The 19,065-nt window shown below is 41.1% G+C and overlaps 1 protein-coding gene across 5 annotated transcripts in view; it reads left to right on the top strand.

The window, feature by feature from the left end:
* Positions 1–19,065, top strand: part of GRB10 (growth factor receptor bound protein 10) — a 144,941-nt gene that overhangs the window by 43,289 nt on the left and 82,587 nt on the right. For all 5 annotated transcript variants that reach the window (XR_007906530.1, XM_051799019.1, XM_051799016.1 and 2 more), the window contains one exon: positions 18,038–18,131. Coding sequence is in view for 3 of the 5 variants with exons in the window: in XM_051799016.1 (XP_051654976.1) it covers positions 18,038–18,131 (94 nt within the window). In the remaining 2 variants the exon portion in view is untranslated. The remainder of the gene's footprint in view (positions 1–18,037; positions 18,132–19,065) is intronic.

Below are 19,065 nucleotides of genomic sequence, written 5' to 3'. Positions count from 1 at the left end.
AATTATAAAAACATCTATGTTGATAAAACCAGACCATTTTCTGGTGTTTTCTCACAGAACTTCATGAGAACATTCTGAAGCAATGGTAACAATCAGCTTAGCAGGCTATAGCACCAAATGAAATCCTGTATATTTTTTTTAATGGATGTGGTCTTTTCCAAATGAGTAAATATTTGACAAGCTATTTACCAACTGGTTATTTTGGAGAATTACAAGTGTTTTCATGTTAGTAACAGCTCTAACTTAAAAGAGAAGTTGATGTACCAGTCCTAAGACAGCTTCATACTTCAAATGTCTGTGTAAACATAACAGAGAAGAAACCTGAAATACAAGGGAATGGAAGCATTTTTTAAAAAAAAATTGCCTTTGTTATAATCAACTGGAATTATGTTAGTGATAGTTTGGGGGGGTGTGGTTTTAACGAACCTTTCTTCTACAGATGTTCTGTGCTCTACATATGAGTAAATAATAATCAGTGGAGATGATTTTGTTTTTCAAAGAGGAAGATAAGATTGCTGTGCATTTGGAGCTGTCACTTTTCAAGAAAGTACTGTGACTTGGAAAATTCTTAGTGCTGTTTTCCATGCCTGTTGGCTCAGAAAGGCCTTTTCTATCCTTGGAAGAGACCAATGATATAATATTGTCCTATATTTAAGTACTTCCAAGAAATGTATCTAGATACAGACCTTGCATAAAGTTATGCTCAGTACATTTTCTTGCCTTACATAGTCTAAAGGGAATCTGTTTGATCAAAGGAAGGACAATATTTCATAAGCACTTATTTAATTCCTTTTTTTAAAGTTAAAAAAAAAAGGGGAGGAGGGAACTCTTCCAAAGTACCACCCCACAGTCGAAATCCTGTGATTCTACATGAAGCTGTTTGTATGATCAACTCTGAGAGGAGAATTTTTCGGCTTCTAAAAAGAAGCTGTGGGTACAGTTTCAAAACTTTATTGTTTACGTGATGTCTCATGGCAGGGATCATTTTGTTTGTTTCTACAGCTGTAGACTTTCCATTCCTAATGCTGCAGCAAGTCCTGAACTGAAGCTGATTCAAAGAAGAATGGATAGCCTGAACTCACTGTGGCCTTGGTGCTGGATGGGCCACTTACCTTGTAAAGCTAGGGATGAATATATCAGGTCCACCTATAACTAGCTATGATTGAAAATGATCTTTACCTGCTACTTTTGCATCCTTTAAGAATTTTTCTTTCAGTTTCTAATGTGAAGGCAGTCTGAAACACTCTTTTTTAACAGTTCTCCGTAAGTTCCCATAGAACTCTGCTGCTTTTCAGGTGTATCTTTCATTCATATTGTTCAGATATGTTCCCTTCATGGAGATGTGGGATGGAGAGTACTACACAGAGCAAGGGCTTTGTTCTTGTGTGATTGACTTTGCTTTTTCAGGAGGGAATTTTACCGAATTGATCAGCTTTCAGGAATCCTTCATGAAGAGAGGGCCAGATTATTGGTATTAATGGCCTTTTATGCTAGATAGTATTGATATTTTAATCTGAGGCATTAAGATACAGTGTTTTTCTTTCTGGTTTTGAAAGAACAACAAGCAATCAAAAGTAGAACACAAATGTCCAGCAGAGCTCTCAGGCTTTACTGCTATTTTAAGATAGCTCTGGTCTGCACACTGGTACAACCAGTGTGCATGCTTGAAATTCTAGCCTCTACAATGAAAAGACAAGCCCACGGGAACAGCCAGTGGTTTTGGAGCATGCTGGTCCTTTGCAAGCTGAATGTTAAACAATGACTTAAGACTCTACTACACACTGGCTGTAGCTCTTGATGTCTTACACACTGGCTCCATTTTTTGACATAACTTTGGCAAGTGGGGAACCTGGCAACCCTTCATGCTAGAGGCCTTAGCTCTAATAAAGCGCTTTAGTTATTAGCACAAGTAAATAGTTGTCCATTTGTGCTTCATTAATGCATATTAGTCATACAGTAAATACTGTCAGCTGGCAAGTTCCCCAGAATACTGAATACTTCTGCACAGTTCAGGAGGGGGTTTCTGACAAAGTGGTGTTGGCACCTTTCTTGAAGAAGTTCTTGAACCTATTAGTGTAGGAGAGTGACAGGCCATTATTTCAGCTCACGTGGGTTTTGTAAAACTGATGCTTCAGTGGAGGCAAAGAAGTATTTTTGATGAATTTTATGCTGTTGCAGTCGGTCCTTCTCAAGTTTGCAGTTAACTTTTCTACAGTCTCCAGCTATATCTGAGGCAGATTACTTTGAGCTGTGCAAAGTACAAATGAGGTGTCTACTTTTCTAATGAAAATGGATGTTCTGAAAATCCCACAAGATTGTCCAGTATTGTAAAATTTTAACTATATATTTGAAGAACCTAGAATGTGCAGCTTGATGAAGAAACCAAAAGGCAGCACAATGATCCATGATCTATGTGTTTTGAATTCTTGAGAGATAAGGCCTTTATTATAAATGGTATAAAATTGTGAGCTGAAATGTCAGGTGTGACTTGTTTATTGGAACAGCCAGTGTAGATTTACCAATTGCTTTTTTTTAATCTTCTGTGTTCCTGGCAGTGACTTCCAGGAGGACTTGCTCCATAATCTTGGCAGAAACCAGGCAAGGTTGACCAGCTTCTGGTTCTTCATATTGTCAACCTCACTTGTTTTGAAGAGGAATGTATTTTTTTGCCTCTGCACTCACCAGGATCATCCTCTGATCAGTGACTTACTCTTTTGAAGATATGAGAGAGTAGCCTCTCAGTGGTATTAGCTAGCTTCCTCAGCACCTTCTGACGCATTCTGTCTCGTCCTAGGGCCTTGGTTCAGTTAGCTTGTCTGATCCATAACTTTACTGTGAGTAATGGTTCAGTCCTCCAGATGCTGACACTGTGCTCAAAAAACTGGGAGACCTGAAGAAAAACTGAGGCAAACTGACCTAGGAAAAACTGAGGCAAAGACATCATTGATCTTTTATGTCCTTAGCTGCTGGGTCCCGTGCATAACTGAGGATGAACTAGACTAATATTAGCCATCCTTTTGTCCTTGCTTGCCTATATAAGCATTCCTTATTTTTTCTTGTCTTCATTTGCTTGCTCCAACTCTTCTTCATGGGCACTTATCTCCATATTCTTTCTGCATAACGTCTTCCTGCTTTGACCTTCTTTGCATTATGGCATTTGAGCTGACACAGAAGTTGTCTGTCCATTCAGCTTATCTTTCTGCCATTCCCTTGTGACTTTCTGCATGCCAAAATGGACTGGTTTTGAGGTTTGAGGAGGTTGTCCTTCAAGATCAGATTGTTGCCTTGGGTACCTTGGTCCTTCAGAGCAGTCTGCCATGGGAACCTTGCAAGCAGATCTTTAAACAAGCCAAAAATCTGCTTTCCCATAGTCCAGGACTGTTATTTTGCTAGTAATCTTGCTCCCTTTGCTCGGTCATTGCCATCATCTCCTCTGCCATCAACCTCTTCCTCCCCAACTGGTTCTTCTTTGTCCACAAGTTGTCTTTGCTTGTTGGTCAAGCAGCAGAATGCTTCCCTGGCTGGCTCACTGATCACTTGTGATGTGACGTTATCTTGAACCCACTCCAGAAATCTTTGTAGTGTCCAGTGCTGGCTGCAGCTGGAACTGCACTGTTTGCTCGTGGGTGGGTCAGAAATGTGGTTTAGTTGTTTTTTCTCTCCCCATCCCATGTACCTGGCTGCAAAAATGGACTCGTTTGGCCTAGGCAAGACAGGTATTCTGAACTTTTCTTCTTAAAGATGATGAGTGCCTCTTTTGGATAGAAGTATTGATGTGGAAAATGAGGGACTTGCCAGTGTGACAGAACCAAAGGAGAGCCTAGGGGTGCTAGCAGTCCAGGTGTTTCCTGGCCCACTTCTGTCCTTTGTGGCTGTGCAGCCAAGCTGCTGGTACTCAGTCTCCTGTTGTGGCACTCTCCTGCCTTCCCTGATGTCTACTCTCTCTTACAAGGTTTGCATCCAAATGGACTACCTCCCATGCTGCCTTCTCTGACGACTCACTGCCAGCCATATCGCCCCAGGACTGTCCTTGGGGCAATGTGGGGAAGGTCCCCCTTGCTAAGTGGATTATGAGCTTCCACCCTCAGATCCGACTGATGATTCTATCCTTTGGTCACAAGTGCCCCTGGCTCAGAGTCATTTGGTGGGGTTGGGCACGAGGCACTAGGAGAGTCGTGACCATGTCTTTCCCTTTCCACTGTGAGCCCATTGTAGAAGAGATATCACCCATGTGCCTGGAGAGCAAAGAGACAATGGGGCTCAGGAAGGAAGGGCTGACACAAGCCTTCAAATACATGAACTGTTCTATTGATTGTAAAGAGTTCATGGCTAACCTGGAAAGGCTAACACCTCCCTTTCTTAAAAGCCTGTGGGTTTTCTATCTCCTCCACCACTCTGGCAGAGACCTGACCCCTCAGGATTTCCTTGAATGGTTGTGTGCCAGCTGATGGAGGGTACTGCCTGAGGGAGCTTGGGAGAAGATATTCTGGCCCTTCTGGAAGGAAATAGCTGGCTTTTTCTGGAGGACACCTTGGCAAGGATGATGTCAGAAGACAGTTGATTGTATCTAGGGCTAGCCCACCTCCATGGGTTCTTTTTCCTAATCAGCCTCTGTGGTCTCTGAATCTCCCACCACCTGGTTGAGTGAAGTCCTTCAGTTCTTCACAATCCTTCTGTGTGCTCTTACCCTGTTCCTTCTCTGCGTATCTTCCTTCTTCCAGAGCCCTTCTCTTGGGCTCATTCTTCCTTGACTAGCAGGGAAGCAGGAAGCACTGCCATGACCTCTTGCCATGACCAGTTGAAAAGATTTCTGTAGAAGGCAACTCTAGGATTGTATGTAACATACACGTTACATACATAAATAAATATCCATTTATTAAAGTGACTTAAAACATGTTTTCCCACCCACACATGCACACTCAACTTACGTGATTTTTTTTTTTCCTTTTTGAATTCATGACAGACTCAAGAAATTTTTAAAACCAGATATTAGTGTCAATATTTGAGGGAGTCACCTTGAGTGTTTTGTAACTGGAAGCATTTGTAGAGCCTGTTCTCTAAGGTGAATTAAGACTTCAGAGGGACTGTTTCTCTACTTCTCACCATACAGAAGTATAAGGCAGTGTGTTTGCAAGTTTGATGGAAAAAATTCCTTCCTACATGTTTGCTGGTGAAATTTCTGCATGGAATATAATTTTTTTTTTTTTCCTGACAGGGGCAAAAGAGATAACTAAGCGTGCTAAAGATGTTCCTAAAAAGGCACCTCTTGCAATCTCATTTTTTTCTGGAGTCCTTTATGTCCTCAAAATTATGACAAGCTTATGGCTATTGAACATGAATTGCCTGGATGGTTTAGTCACAAACCATAACTGCTATGCTGGATGAGAGAAAGTTGGAAAAATAGTTTTCTGACAGTGTATCTTTTAAAATATGACTTGCCCTGAAGATTAAAATAAACCCAAACCCACAAGACCAGAAACTTCGTATTGGCTGTCCTACTAGCATCTTCTAGTATTGACACAATAACATATAGTATTAGGATGTAAGACTACACACATGCTGTCAGTATTGCAGTGTGCTAAGGAGCTCCCAGGTAATCTGCACAGTTAATTTTCTTGGCTAAATGAATGGTCTTCTGTTCATCTGTATCCAGAAGGTGGCTTGTTCCTCTCACCCACAGCTTGCTTCTGAAGCTTAATTCAAAGTTTTTCCTCTTTTCCTCCTTTTTTTGATCTCTAGTTTGACTTTAATCTCAGCAGGAATCTTTTCCACTACCTTTATTTCATAGATCTGCATTTTTGGATTAGAAAGAATAGCTCAAAACTAGAGGAAGCAGTACAGTAAATACTGATTGTGCTGTAAAAGGTACCGCCCTGAATGCTGGAGTTAATCACCATCTCAGCTGAAGTGTGGTAGCTGCTCATGTGCAAGCTGCCAGCCCCTTGAAGTGCAAGGTAAACAAGTCACTTCCCCTCCCTAGACTTCAGCAGTGGTTTCATGGAAGAGAAAGAAAGGTGTTTGAAAGCCACTTCAATACCAATTGAACACAACTCATCCGATTGCATCTCACCTTTTCTCGGAGTGAACAGTAGAAATTCATTTGCAGAAATTTTCTCATGGTCTGGCGACCAGCTTTGCAATCTCTGTTCAAATCTCTCCTTGTTTGGAGACCCTGTACCTGGGCAGGTCTCATTTGAGGTGGTTTGCTTGTTTTGTTTCAAGTGCTGCCTTGGCAATGTTTGGCACATCAGACCTTCCTCCAGTAGCATGCTGGTAGTTATGAAACCTCTTTGATCTGTTGAGGCTTTCATGTAGCCTCAGAGGCTTTGTGAAGAACTAAAGCAGCTGCTGCTAACTATGTTGAAGCGCTGCAGTGTATGTTCTGACGTGCTGTGGGTAACTTCCTTGGATGTGTCCAGTAGGCATTAGCAAGAGGTGGGGAGCAGTTGTACAAAATAAGAGGTCACTTAACACAGTTATGCTGTAAATAACAGTAAAGCAGAATGAAACAAAAAGAAAACCTTCCGAGCATGAAGAGGTGTTTGACGTGCTTGCTTTTGGTGTGCCAGTTTCTGCAAAAACTAAAGATTACACTTTGTATTGTGTTTTCCTGGGACAGCTTGCAATTTTACATGTAATTTATTACTATTTAAATGCAAATTGCTGATCTTTTGTGAATTTTCTTCCTTCAGAGTATGTTAAGTCAATAAAGATTTTCTGATAAAGCCATCTTCTTAATGCAGGATACTGGTAGAGCTACTTACAATTAACTCCCTTTCCTTAAGGAAAGGATAACATGGCAGCTGCTACCTTGAGATAGATATAAATATATATTTTTATTAATACTGCAACAAGTGTAACAATTAGGCATATTGTATACTGTACCTAGATTTTTGAAAATTAAGACAGAGAGAGATAAAGTATGCAGAGCACTGAGAGAAGTTCTCAGGCTAAAAAGTAACTTTGAGGTGCTGGGATTTTACTACAGTCAAATTAGTTAATTCTTTTTCTAAAGACTCTGAAGATGTAGAAATTCACAGAATCATGAAGTTGGAAAAGACCTCCAAGGTCAAGTCCAATGTTTGGACCTTGTCAACTAGACCACAGAACTAAGTGCCACGCCCAGTTGTTTCTTGAACAACTCCAGGGATAGTGACTCCACCACATCCCTGGGCAGTCTGTTCCAATGTTTAACAACCCCAGAAATTCCTTCTGATGTCCGCCCTGAACCTTTGCTGGTACAGCTTGAGGCTGTGTCCTCTCATCCTTTTGCTGGTTGGTTGTGTGAAGAGCCTGACCCCCACTTGGCTACAACCTCCTTTCAGGCAGTTGTAGAGAGCGGTAAGGTCTCCCCTGAACCTTCTTTTCTCTAGGCTAAACACCCCCAGGCTCCCACAGCCACTCATCATATGACTTACTCTCCACACCCTTCACCAACTTTGTTGCCCTTCTCTGGACTTGCTCCAGAACCTCAGTGAGCTCCTTGTAGTGAGAGGCCCAGAACTAGACACAGGACTCAAGGTGCATCTTCACCAGTGGCTGAGTACAGAGGGAACATTTACTGCCCTGGTTCTGCTGGCCTATTTTTGGTAGAAGTCAGGATGCCATTGGCCTTGGCCACCTGGGCACACTGCTGGCTCTTATTTAGCCAGCTCTCAAACAGCACCCCCAGGTTCTTTTCTGCTGGACTGCTTTCCAGCCACTCTTCCCCCAGCCTATAGGACTGCATGAGGTTGTTGTGACCCAGGTGCAGGACCTGGCATTTGGACTTGTTGAACCTCACACTGTTGGTCTTACCCCATCTATACAGACTGTTTGGATCCCTCTGCAGAGCCTTCCCATCCTCCAGCAGATCAGCACTCCCACCCAACTTGGTGTCATCCACAAACTTACTAAGGGTGCCCTTGATCCCCTCATCCAGTTCATCAATAACGATATTAAACAGGATTGGACCCAATACTGAGCCCTGCAAGTTCCTTTCATTTTGAGAAATGGGAATAAGACAGTGTCACTGAAATATTAAGGATGACTCCTGTAGTTAGTCTTATCTTAATCTTTGTTTTGTTTTCTTTCCAGCTGTTGTGAATCAATCACTTGTGTGTAGGTATTTCTATAGTGCAAACTGCAGCATCATTTGTGTTAGAAATTTTATTCAATCATTGTGTGCAAAGACTTGGGGATGGTGACTTTACGAGGTCTAATAGAGCATCACTGTGAGACTTTTTTCAGGAAAACTGTTTTGACCATCACTGTGAAAGGTGCAGTGATGTATGTGACTTTCTTAAAACTGCAAAGGTCAAATGAGATTCAGACATGATTAAAGAAAGAAATGCACACATACAGGCATCTTGTTTTCTTGGTAAAGGTGTGGGGTTTGTTGGTTATTTTTTTCTGAGGGCTTGCAAAGTAACCCATTATGTGAATGTAAGCAGTAAAAAAGAACTTTTTTTTTTTAAGTACCCATATATTGTAGACTGTTCCTAGACTCCGTAACTTTTTTTGCATAAAGTACATTACTCATTTGCACTGAGTGTAACACTGCTGTTTGGTTAGGGGAGAGCACAGCATTCTGTTTCAATATGTGATCTGATGCTGGGTTATTAATCATGAAAATATATGATTATTGTGCTTTAGAGATGTGTCTGTGATTTCTGTGGGGTTTGAGTAGGGGAGAGAGCAGTCAGCTGAAATGTATAAATCTTTACCCCATGTCTGAGATTCTGAAATATCTTTTTGGTAAGGCTTGCTGTTTTGGAACTGTGTAAAGAGTTACTTCTGTATCTAACTGAGAGTATGTCACCTGAAATACTAATGCTCTTGTCTGAGGTAGGCAATGAGTTCTGGGGCAAACTGCACCATATAACAGGCAAATGGTTCTTTATCTAAGCAGAAAGGTGTGTGATCAATATAATTAGGATCATAGGTTTTATCAGATGGGACAGACATTTCTAGACCTAGTTAATTACTTATCTAATGCTAAGGATCACTCTTTGGAAGGAGGGGAGGGGTACCAAGCACACCCTAAATTGCAGCAATTGAGAAAATTGACTGGAAAGTAGAGTGAGAAGGTCCATGTTGCTGATAGTTGAAGTAAGGATAGCAAAATAGTCTTGTATGAATTTGTTCAACGTGACACTTTAAATTCATCAGAGTTTCAGTATGAAGAACAATTTCATTATCGTGTGAACGTTACTTTGCTTGCTGGCATCCAGTACATTTTAAAGGTCTGTGTGGTACAGAGGCTCCTGCCCCACAAGAGGTTTATCATTTTATCAGCTCTGTCAAGGGCTGTGGATAACTATCTTCATCTCTTGGCATGTTCAAACTCTTGCTTTGAACCTGAACCATCAAGAAGACAGAAGTATTGCCTGTAAGAGAGCAGACCCGCATTCAGATGGCGTAAATTCCTTTGCTCTGTATTTCATACTACTTTCATTCCTTTGTTACAGTTTCATCTGTCTTGAGTTTTCAGGGCTGCCTAGCTATGGGGGTACGTACACTTAAATTTAGGTCATCTGGCTGTGGTTGCTGCTTCCCAAAGCGTAGATATTTGAATATAAATTCCTGAAGAGAATGCACTTGGATGGAAATAGTGGTTCCTTCAACCCAGGTGGCATCTTCCCTTCTCTCCGCCCTCCCCTGGCCTGAGACACAGAAATTTTTTGCTGCAGTGCCAGATCCAGAGTCCACCAGCTCATCGTTTCAAGCATTGAGCCTTCCAAGGTTAATTCAGGGCATCATTAGCTTGTACTGGGACAAACTGTCCAAGGCATTTTGCAGAACGTCTCCTGTCCACGTGGTGCAAGGATGCTGTCAACACCTGACTCCCAAAGCCAGTGTTCCGTGAAGCAGCTGGTCAGCAGCGCTGCTACAACCGAAGCTCTAGTAGATTTGATGCCAAGTAGAACAGATGAGCTACCTTGTATTTCACAGGTCTGAGCATGGGGAGGGCAGTGCATTGAAAAGGATCAAATATCCTATACCTTCTTTCTGTGTTACAGCTTCCCCCGAAAGCATATATGGAGATTTTTTTTTTAATTTTTTTTAAACACAAGGTAAAAGAAAATAATTTTGAAGACACTTTCTCAGACTGGACAGGTGTGTTGGCAAGTGTGTTACATGCTGAAATTTTCCATAGCACCAGGGCACAAATATTGCCATTGTATTTCTTTTTCTGATGAAGAAGGAATATAGCCTGACCATGCACTTAAGAAACTTGGACAAAACATAGAAAGTGACCCTGGTAAAGATTCTTGAATAGGCTAAAGGTTTTATGAGCAACAACACATTGTTATGAGTTGCATTACTGCCTGAGATTTCGTGTACACCATTCAGTATAGTAGTTAACATGTGCAAACTTGTGCCTTTAGGTCAATTTAAGTAGTATAGTCTCTTAAGTCTCAATTCTTTGATAAGAGAATGATGCAATATGTCACTGAAAAGCTAAAGACACATCAGGATCTATAGGCACCAGCAGAAGAAACAAAAATTTTATGTAAGCATGTGATTTTTCTGCTGTGAAGAATTTCCTAATATAAACTTCATTTATTCAGTGGTGTTTTGTTAGAAATGAAAAGGAACCTAGTTTGTTTTAAAAAAAAGGACGCAAAAGAATACTTCATCAGTAAGTAAGTGCTTCATTTTTGTAAGTACTTTATAGATGAAGACACCTCTAAGGAGTGATTGCTTTCACTGAGAACTTTGTGCAATTGTTTCTTTTCTGTATCTCAGGACTTTATTTTAGCTGTAAACTATGTAAACTGTCTCTAACAGACCCAGTGGTTTTAGTCTCATTAAAAATAGAACAAAGCTCTTAGCATTTCTAAGCCTGTCAGTTGGATTCCCTCCTTGCTAGCTGATTAAAAGACAGCAACCATAATGCATTGAATTTTCTTGTCCCATAATAAATGGTAGTCTGGTCCAAAAAGTGCACAGTGTGGAACGTACTATCCATTTTCTTGTGCAAAGTACTGGGAGACAGCTCAATTCTTGCAGAAGCAGTTAGTTTCTACTACGAGAGGACTGCATCTAGGGAGAGAAATTTATTTTGATGTCATTATTGCCAAAGTTTGGGTCCAGGAGTGTTGAAAATCCTGTTAATGCCAGTTTTGCAAAGACCAGCCTAGAGAAGCTGAATCTGTAATGTTAGCCTGTGTGTGTGCAGTAAAAATGCATTGCTGGAGCTGTCAGCTGATGTGGTATGCTCACTCCTGCCTTACTGGAGAAAAGCCTTTTATTAATAAACTGCTCCTACCAGATACTGTTGGAGCTTGCTAGTCATGGTCCAACTCTTGCTAAACTACATTAACTATTTGATTAACTTATTTGTTTATTTCCTGGAGGGCAAAGAGACACTTGGAGTTGGGGGGAGGACAGGAAGAAGCTAGTAGTAAGAGTAGTTTTTGGTGTGCCCTGATAGCAGTTGCAATGCAGGTGGTGACAAGTCACATAACTGGACTCCTAAAATAAATCTGAAGCACCTTCAGAAAAATAACTTTCTAGCTCAGCTATAGCAGTAGCTTCTATAAGTATGTCAACCCATGGCTTTTAGAAAGAAATACTTCACTGACTTGGGGTTTCAGTGTCAATAACAGGGTCCAAACTCCCAATTTTCTGCTAAATCTAACGACTTACGGTCAGTGGGTTACTGAAGCCCAGAGGGGGTCGGGAGAGAAATTCCTCCAAGGTCAGACTGACAAGCCTTTCTGCCTTCCCCTGTATCATGGGATGTAATATAATTCCTGTGATTCATTTAACAAATTCCCTGCCATTGCAGTGACATGGACCATGGACGCAGGTCTGTCTTGTCTATCAGTCTCATTTTCCTTCTTTCTTTGCTAATTCCTGGTCTGCTGTGTTTCTTGTAGCTATTGTATATGTTGCATGGTGGGCTAGTAAGTCTGCTGAGGGTCGTATGAATGTTTGGATCACAATAAGTCTGCGCCGTGTCAGGTTTTCAGTGATTTGCTGCAGTGATTTGCGGCACCGAGGATCAGAGGTGCTGCTGTGTGTCGGGAGGAATGTACTGCTGCCTTTGCTTCTGTAATCCTGAGCTGGGCTTGTTTGTTCTTGGTCTCTAGGGTTATTGCTCCTAGTCTTGACAGCCAGTACTGTAAAAACAGAAGGATTCCTGCAGTTAGTGGCTTTGCTACCTCAGGAGAGAGAGCCCAGCTTTTGACAAAGCTAAGTGGCTTTATTTTAAGCCCTTGTTTGTACAAGCTCTCTTAGCAATGGGAATGCTAAAATTCTAGGTTCACAGTTACTCTGTTGACTTACTGAGCCTTTCACTTGGCTCTTACCTAGTCAAATGACTATAGTTAAGAGGCAGGAAACCAGGTTACAGGTCTTTAATTATGTAATATGTGGGTTGTCTGAGAATGCACTTTAAAGTTTTTTGCCTAGTGTGCAAAGCTTCTTTTTTCTTTATTTCTATGAGATGTTAAGCACTCTTGCAGAAAACAGTAAAACATACAAACTGTGTTTGAATAAAGTTGAAATCATCTGCAAAGAAGTGACTTTGGACAAACCCAAGAGCCTTGCTCTTCCCTTGGGACATATGTCCTCAAACTCCAGGATGTCAGCTTGCTGAAAATATGCTGTACCAAACATCTGTCTGGTAGGGGACTGTGCTGCTGTATTTTTAAGAAAGGAGCGTCACATGCATTGCTAATTGATCTGGACTGTGGAGTTTGGATTAGAACTTGAAACTAGGTTTGGATCTGTCAGTTGGATTTATTCTTGTAAATGCTTGTATGTTTGCCTTCACAGGGCTAAGAGTAAAACTGAGTGAACAGAAACTCTGTAGATGCTTGTGGATACCAGTAAGCTATAGGACAGTTTATTTAGATGAATAGCTGGCTATTCAACACTTGGCATAATTGAGTCTATTATCCTCCTTGTACATTTGATGCTTCTAGTAAGCTGCAAAATCATAGTATAAAGAAGCAACATAGCTTAAAATGCAGTGCAGAGCTTAAAAAACAGTGCAGGAAGTTACTTTACCTAAATGCAAATAGTAGTTTGTTTGGAAAGTGAGGAATCTTATAAACCAGTCCTCAGAAGAAATTGCAGCCTAATCTGTTTATTGCTTAAGGAAACTCCAAAAGCATGTTAAGAATTACGCTACTGGGTCAGATAAAGAAATGTTCCTCTATCTCTGTCTCCTTCCTCTAAGAGCAACAAGTTGCAGATACAAAGAGAGAGTATAATTTCTTCAAGTATCCCCTTTCTTCTCCAGAAGCCTGGAGCTGTGTCTGCTTTTTCACAGCCCTTGATGGACACTTCTTCAGTGAATTTTTGTAACTGCCTTTTTTGGAAACCACTTACACTTGAACACTCTGCAATAGCTTCCTTTGTCTGTACTAGCATGAAGTACTTCATTTTGCTTTACACAAGTTGCCTGAAAAGAGTAAAGCTAAGGTGGTTCAAACAATGACTTGGCTAATTTTCTCTTTACGCTCAACTAGTTTTAAGACCTCTACCTTGGTGCGGTGAATGAGCTCTGCCAAGTGGGCAGGCAAGGCAGGAGTGCCTCTGTGCAAACAGAGGTGTATCTGCCTTGATAGTCTCCTAAACCACGGTGAGACCCGTCAGCACGTCTGACTTTACTTTCTGTTGTGCTGGACAGTGTACAAACATCAGAAGTATGTCATGATCTTAATTTGTCGCTGTGGGACTGCTGGCATGAGTACGCGTGACTCTTGCTCAATTGAACCTTTTGTTCAGGAGCACGGCAGTGTGGGTTTGCAGACAGCTACAGTAAATCCAAAACCAGGGACTGTCATCTTGGTGGTCTGGCCATCCTCAGTCTGGCCATGCTCCCAGGAGCTTCCGAGAAGCTGCGCTGCCACTTGTAGCCTTTCTTCATCTCGTAAACTTCCAGTGACTGCTGAAGTTAGAAAAAGTTAAAGCCTTCAGTAACAGGGGATTTCCAGACTTCTCAAGAAAGCTACTCGGTCTCTGCTAATGTTAGGCCCCTTTCTTTGCAAAGAACAAGGGAGAAGGGAAATACAGATGATACTTTATTATTTGTGCTTTCAAATCTGCTTCCTCCCTTCTCTAGGCACTATTTACCCATAAGATTATCCTGAATGACTGACTAGATAACCTTTGCTGAATGAATTAGGATGAGAGAAGCAGCAGTAGAGTAGTAGCAACACACTGGTCAGCCTAATAACACTGTCTCATACTGATAAATACTTTTCTGAGCTAACCTGCAGGTGGGAACAGTAGCACTTGGAGCTGAAGAAGTGACTTAAGAACACATGTGCAGACAGTGGAGCTGCTGTAGTATATGACTATCTGATTCACTGATTAAAAATAAGATTTAATGTTTTCTTTGATAACTAAAATGCTTATTGTGCTAGCACAAACAGCAGCAAGCATATGTCATAGTTGAGGGAGTGCAACTTGAAAGGCTTGGTTATAGATTGAAAAATAAATCCAGATTGTCCTGGTTACTGATACGTAGAGATAACACTGCTTATGGGTGGACTTTGGCTCTTAATGCGATGTAAGCATGTCACCTTTTGTGTAGTGCAATATAGGTTTGCAAAAGGACACTGTAGTGTGACCTGTAATGATGGTGTGTTTGGCTATATGAAATCCTAATACTTTAAAGGACTCTGTGAAAAATAAACCCCGCTTCAGATCCTTCTAGCACTCTTGCTAGTCACTTGATTAAATCATCCTTGGTTGCAGATGCTGACTGACGGAGAAAATAGTACATGCAAACAAGTCAGGGAGGGCTAATGCTCAGTTAGCTTCTAAAAATACTACAAAAGCTGGATGGTCCAGTAAGTTAAGTAACATGCTTTAATTTCATATTGAGAGCATTTATTGGAAAAGGAGGGAGAGCTGGGGATTAAACCATGAAGCAAACAAATGACTTCAAGCTTGGTTTCAGTCACGACAGGAGGGATGATGATAGATCAAAGCAGGTGCCCACCTTGCTAAGGGCCATGACCTCAGCCTTGAGATGGAGCCCAACAACAAGGCTGCTGGCACAGAGCAATTATATAACTTTATTTCCTGCCCCCCTCCCCTTTCTTCTTTTAACCTTGTTCCAGTGTCTGATCTCAGCTGCATCTGGCCGAGTGCCAGTGTTTGTCTGTGCACAACGGACACAAACAGATTCTGGAGGGTCATGTGAAACTACCCCTAGCTCTTTAAACCACACCGCCCTTACCTTTTCCCCTCCACTGCCTGCATTGCTGTAACAGGTGTGGCTTTGTTTATGCACGGCTTGTTGCTTTGCTTTAGCACCTGGGTTTTGCTGGCCCTCAGTGTCCGGAGGAAACCTTTGTTTCCCTGCTTTGCTCAAGCAGAAGGAGAACTCTCCGGACCTTCTGAGCAGGTGTTTGCACCAAATGAAATAGTCAGGGGCATCAGCTTTATGAGGGCAGCAACCAGCAGTCATTAGTCACTATAATGTCTGCTTCTGAAAACTTTGACCATGGCTTTGGCTTAACTTCGTGAGGCCTGTGGTTCTCAGCATCTTCTGGTACAGATGTAAGGTGATTCCAGAGAGGGTGTATCCTATTCCTGTAAATTATTGACAATTGCTAGCTAAAAAAAAAAAAAAATAAAATCCAGTTTAATTGAAGAGTTACGGGCTTGGAGCCAGATGTAAGCCTGAAATAAGGTCTTTTCAGTTAAATGTTTATGTGTTACTGCTGTGGGAAATGCAAATGTAAAATGATGCATCTCAGCCCCATTTCACCTTTGTTGATGCATAGCACTGCATGAATCTTGCCTTGCAGTTGTATGTGTTGGGGCAACTGCAAACACATTTAGATAACCAGTTATAAGCTATTTGTTACTTTTCTTGTTCCAGCTTTTATTTCTCTTGGAATGCCCCATTGTTCTTCCCAGACAAGAGGCAGTATGTAACTGCATCTATGCATTGGACACTGGGACTTGTTCCTGGGAAGTGGAACTGGTAGTGCTAAACTGCATCTCTGGGGTTTTAGCTACCCCATAAAAATTTGTCATGTTGAATTGCATGGAGAGAAATGCACAGAGAAAAGCTCTTTGCTAGGGAGGGATGTTCTGCTGAGTTCTCCATGCCTGGGATGCTCACCTCTTAGCCTTTGTACTGAGAGCAATCAGCTTCAACTGTAGGTTTTGACTGAAAATTTTCCTAGATAAGCATCTCCTCCTCCCTGTTGCCCTTGGCACCTTAGAATCAATTACACTTAATTTTCTGGGGAACAGACTCATAATTTTGTATGTCCTTTCTCCAGCTGCCTTCTTGTGTTCCAAGTCTCAAACTTCCTGCCTGAAATTTAAAATTAAGATGATGTGAACCAGGTCAATGATGGTTGTGTGGTGTCCCAGAGAAAATGAGATATATCCAGTGAGAATGACTAGCGCTCCAAAAGCACTAGTAATGTTGGAATGTGATACCCTGCAGTTGCAAGGGATTTGACAGAGACAGGACCTCATGAATTGCTTGTTCCTCATACATGTTCAGCTAACTCCAGTGAAAGAGCTAACAAATACTGCAGTTTCAAGAAAGTAAGAACAAAGATAGTTGTGCTGACAGAAGGTCTGATGTTGTTAGGGGGGGTTTATTTGATCCTAAGAAGCAAATACAAAAACTTGTGAGGTAAGGGAGATGTGGCTCATGAAACAACAACCAGTGTTTTGAAAACCAGTGCGAAGAATGTGAAGAGCAATATGTGGAGATAGTCAATATGGAGGCAGAAATCTAAGTAGTCCCAGTTGTATCTGGCATAGATGGATGCCATTTGTATCTTATGATATATTGTTTACTCATAAAAACCTTCCTTAGTCATACCACTGTTGGCAGCTTTTGTCTTCTAAATGCCTGTGGGGTCTTGAACTGATCCCTGATGGTGAAGACACTAGAGTGGTGCTTGAGTACTTGAATCAAAGCTCAAGTATTTGCTAAGACAGTCTCTCTGATGAAGAGATAATATAATTTATTTCATATACTGTATAACTATATGCAATTCTAAGCCCCAAACACTACATCCATTATGTTTTTGAGTATTAGCTTATATTCTGTAAACTGGAAGTGCTGGGCTGAGAGTTCATGGTTGCACGTAGTTGAATTGCCACTTACTGTGGGCATGTTATTGCTCTGCCATAATTACAATGTCATTTGCCATGAAGGTGGTTCCTATGTTTTGACATAAATGTGGGTGATGCTACCGTGTATTTATCCCACACTTTGGGCACAGCAGGATTGTGTATATAGTCACGTATATCACTGCAGCAGTTTATGGTGGGTGATATATCAATGCAGTCAACTTGATGCACTTTTCCATACCGACCTTTAACTGGTATATGCAAAGGTATGCCAACTTTGTAAAACTATGTACCTGCTTTAAATCTCCTTCTCATACTTCGAAAATGTGACTTATCTTGCTTTTCTTATATTCTTGTTTATATTTCAGTTCCCCTGCTTTCTCCTAGTTGTCTTCTTTGGCAAGATCTGTGAGAAACTGTGGTGTTTTAGACTGAGCCAAATTCAGTTTGTGTAAAAACTTCATGAAACCTGATCTTGTGAGAGTTCTAGTATGAAAAAAACAACAGGTTGGCATCCAGAGGCATGGATGTTTATCTAAACTGAACTTCTGATTCCTCTTGAGGTTTAGTAGTTCACTACTGAATCTGTTTCAGTCCAGTTAATTAGTTATAAAACCCTAAGCCACAGACTTGGAATTAGAGAAAACAAAGCCCCAAGCCTCCGCATAATTTGATGTAAGAAACTTTTGTTAAACTAGGAAGTGCATTTACGTCACTGTTTCTCAGTTTGAAATGCAGACTTGTGTACAAATGAACCAAAAGCATAGTCATTGATTCTGGATTCATGCCTCAGGTATTAATGTGACAGTCTTGTGTCCCCATATGATCTGCCCCCCCCACCTTCTCTGACACTGATTTCTCCTGTCAGAGGTATGGCAGGGGTTTTTTTGTTTTGTATAGGTTTTTTGACTTTGTGTAATGTAGCTTATAGGAATCACAGAATGCCTGATTTTGATAAGATATTCTGCTCCTCTCTTTTTAGGACAATGTAGATCAGACTTCAACTCATGGTCGGCGGGATCTGGTGGAACCGGGTTTCCAAGAACCATCTAACCGCATCTCCCTGAATCACCAAGGTAAGGAACAGTGGGTGGAAGTCCAGGCTTCTCAAGGGAATGCAGATGCGTTTTGACCTCCATGTTGCCATTTTCCTCATTGGGGGAAAAAATGTTGTGGATGGTCGGAGGAGGAGAACTGAAGAAATTGTTTCTTGTCACAACTGTCCTTTAAGCTGCAAGTGAAGATGACGAAGGACCTGTATGCATCTCAAGCCTTGCAGCCCAAAATGGGATTACTAGGCAGGGTGACAGGAGGGGGCAGGAGAGAAGTACTGAAATGGAATTCAACATTTGTAATGTTAAAGTTATATTTAAAAAAATCTTCTGTTGCTATAAGAAGGATTCAGGGCTCTGGCTCAATGTCTGCAGTAGGAGAAAAGAAAAGCATGTTTACTTGCTTTCCATGATAGAATTCAGATCATTTGGGAAAAGGAAGTCCTGAACTTGAAGTTGTAATGCTAGTGTAATAGTTTAGCTTCTGTACATCAACAAGAGTACATATAAAAAGTTAAAATAAATCTTAAAGATCTGTCATTGCTGATTTCTGTCTGTTCAGACGCATAAAAGGCAACAGTTACTATTATTGCAGAGACTGTTCAGCTCAGCTTTATTTTTTTAGATTTGAAATAATTTATTATAGAGAGTGCTGTCTTAACCAGTGAACCCTTTTACCCTCGGGGTTCCTGATGGTTTAATTTGAAACCAAGTCCTTGAAGGTCATCTTCAAATGTTGTTTCATCGGTGCAACAGCTAATAGTAATGCAGTCAGAACAAGACTATTGAAACAAAAAAGATTACAGACGTATTACTTAAAATATTTGCCAAATATGACATGCTTGAGTTTGTCCTTTAAAATCCAGCATTTTTTATTTGTCAAGGACATCAAGACTGGAATTTCATGACTCGTAGATTATCAAGACCATTTAAGTTTCATAAACAAGTCCCAGAATGT

This window comes from Manacus candei, unplaced genomic scaffold (assembly GCF_025592945.1).
Source record: "Manacus candei isolate 608988 ecotype Guabito, Panama unplaced genomic scaffold, ASM2559294v1 h1tg000049l, whole genome shotgun sequence".
In the NCBI taxonomy this organism is placed as follows: Eukaryota; Metazoa; Chordata; class Aves; order Passeriformes; family Pipridae; genus Manacus; species Manacus candei.
Note: the sequence above shows the minus strand (reverse complement) of the source record. Positions and strands in the feature narration are given on the sequence as shown.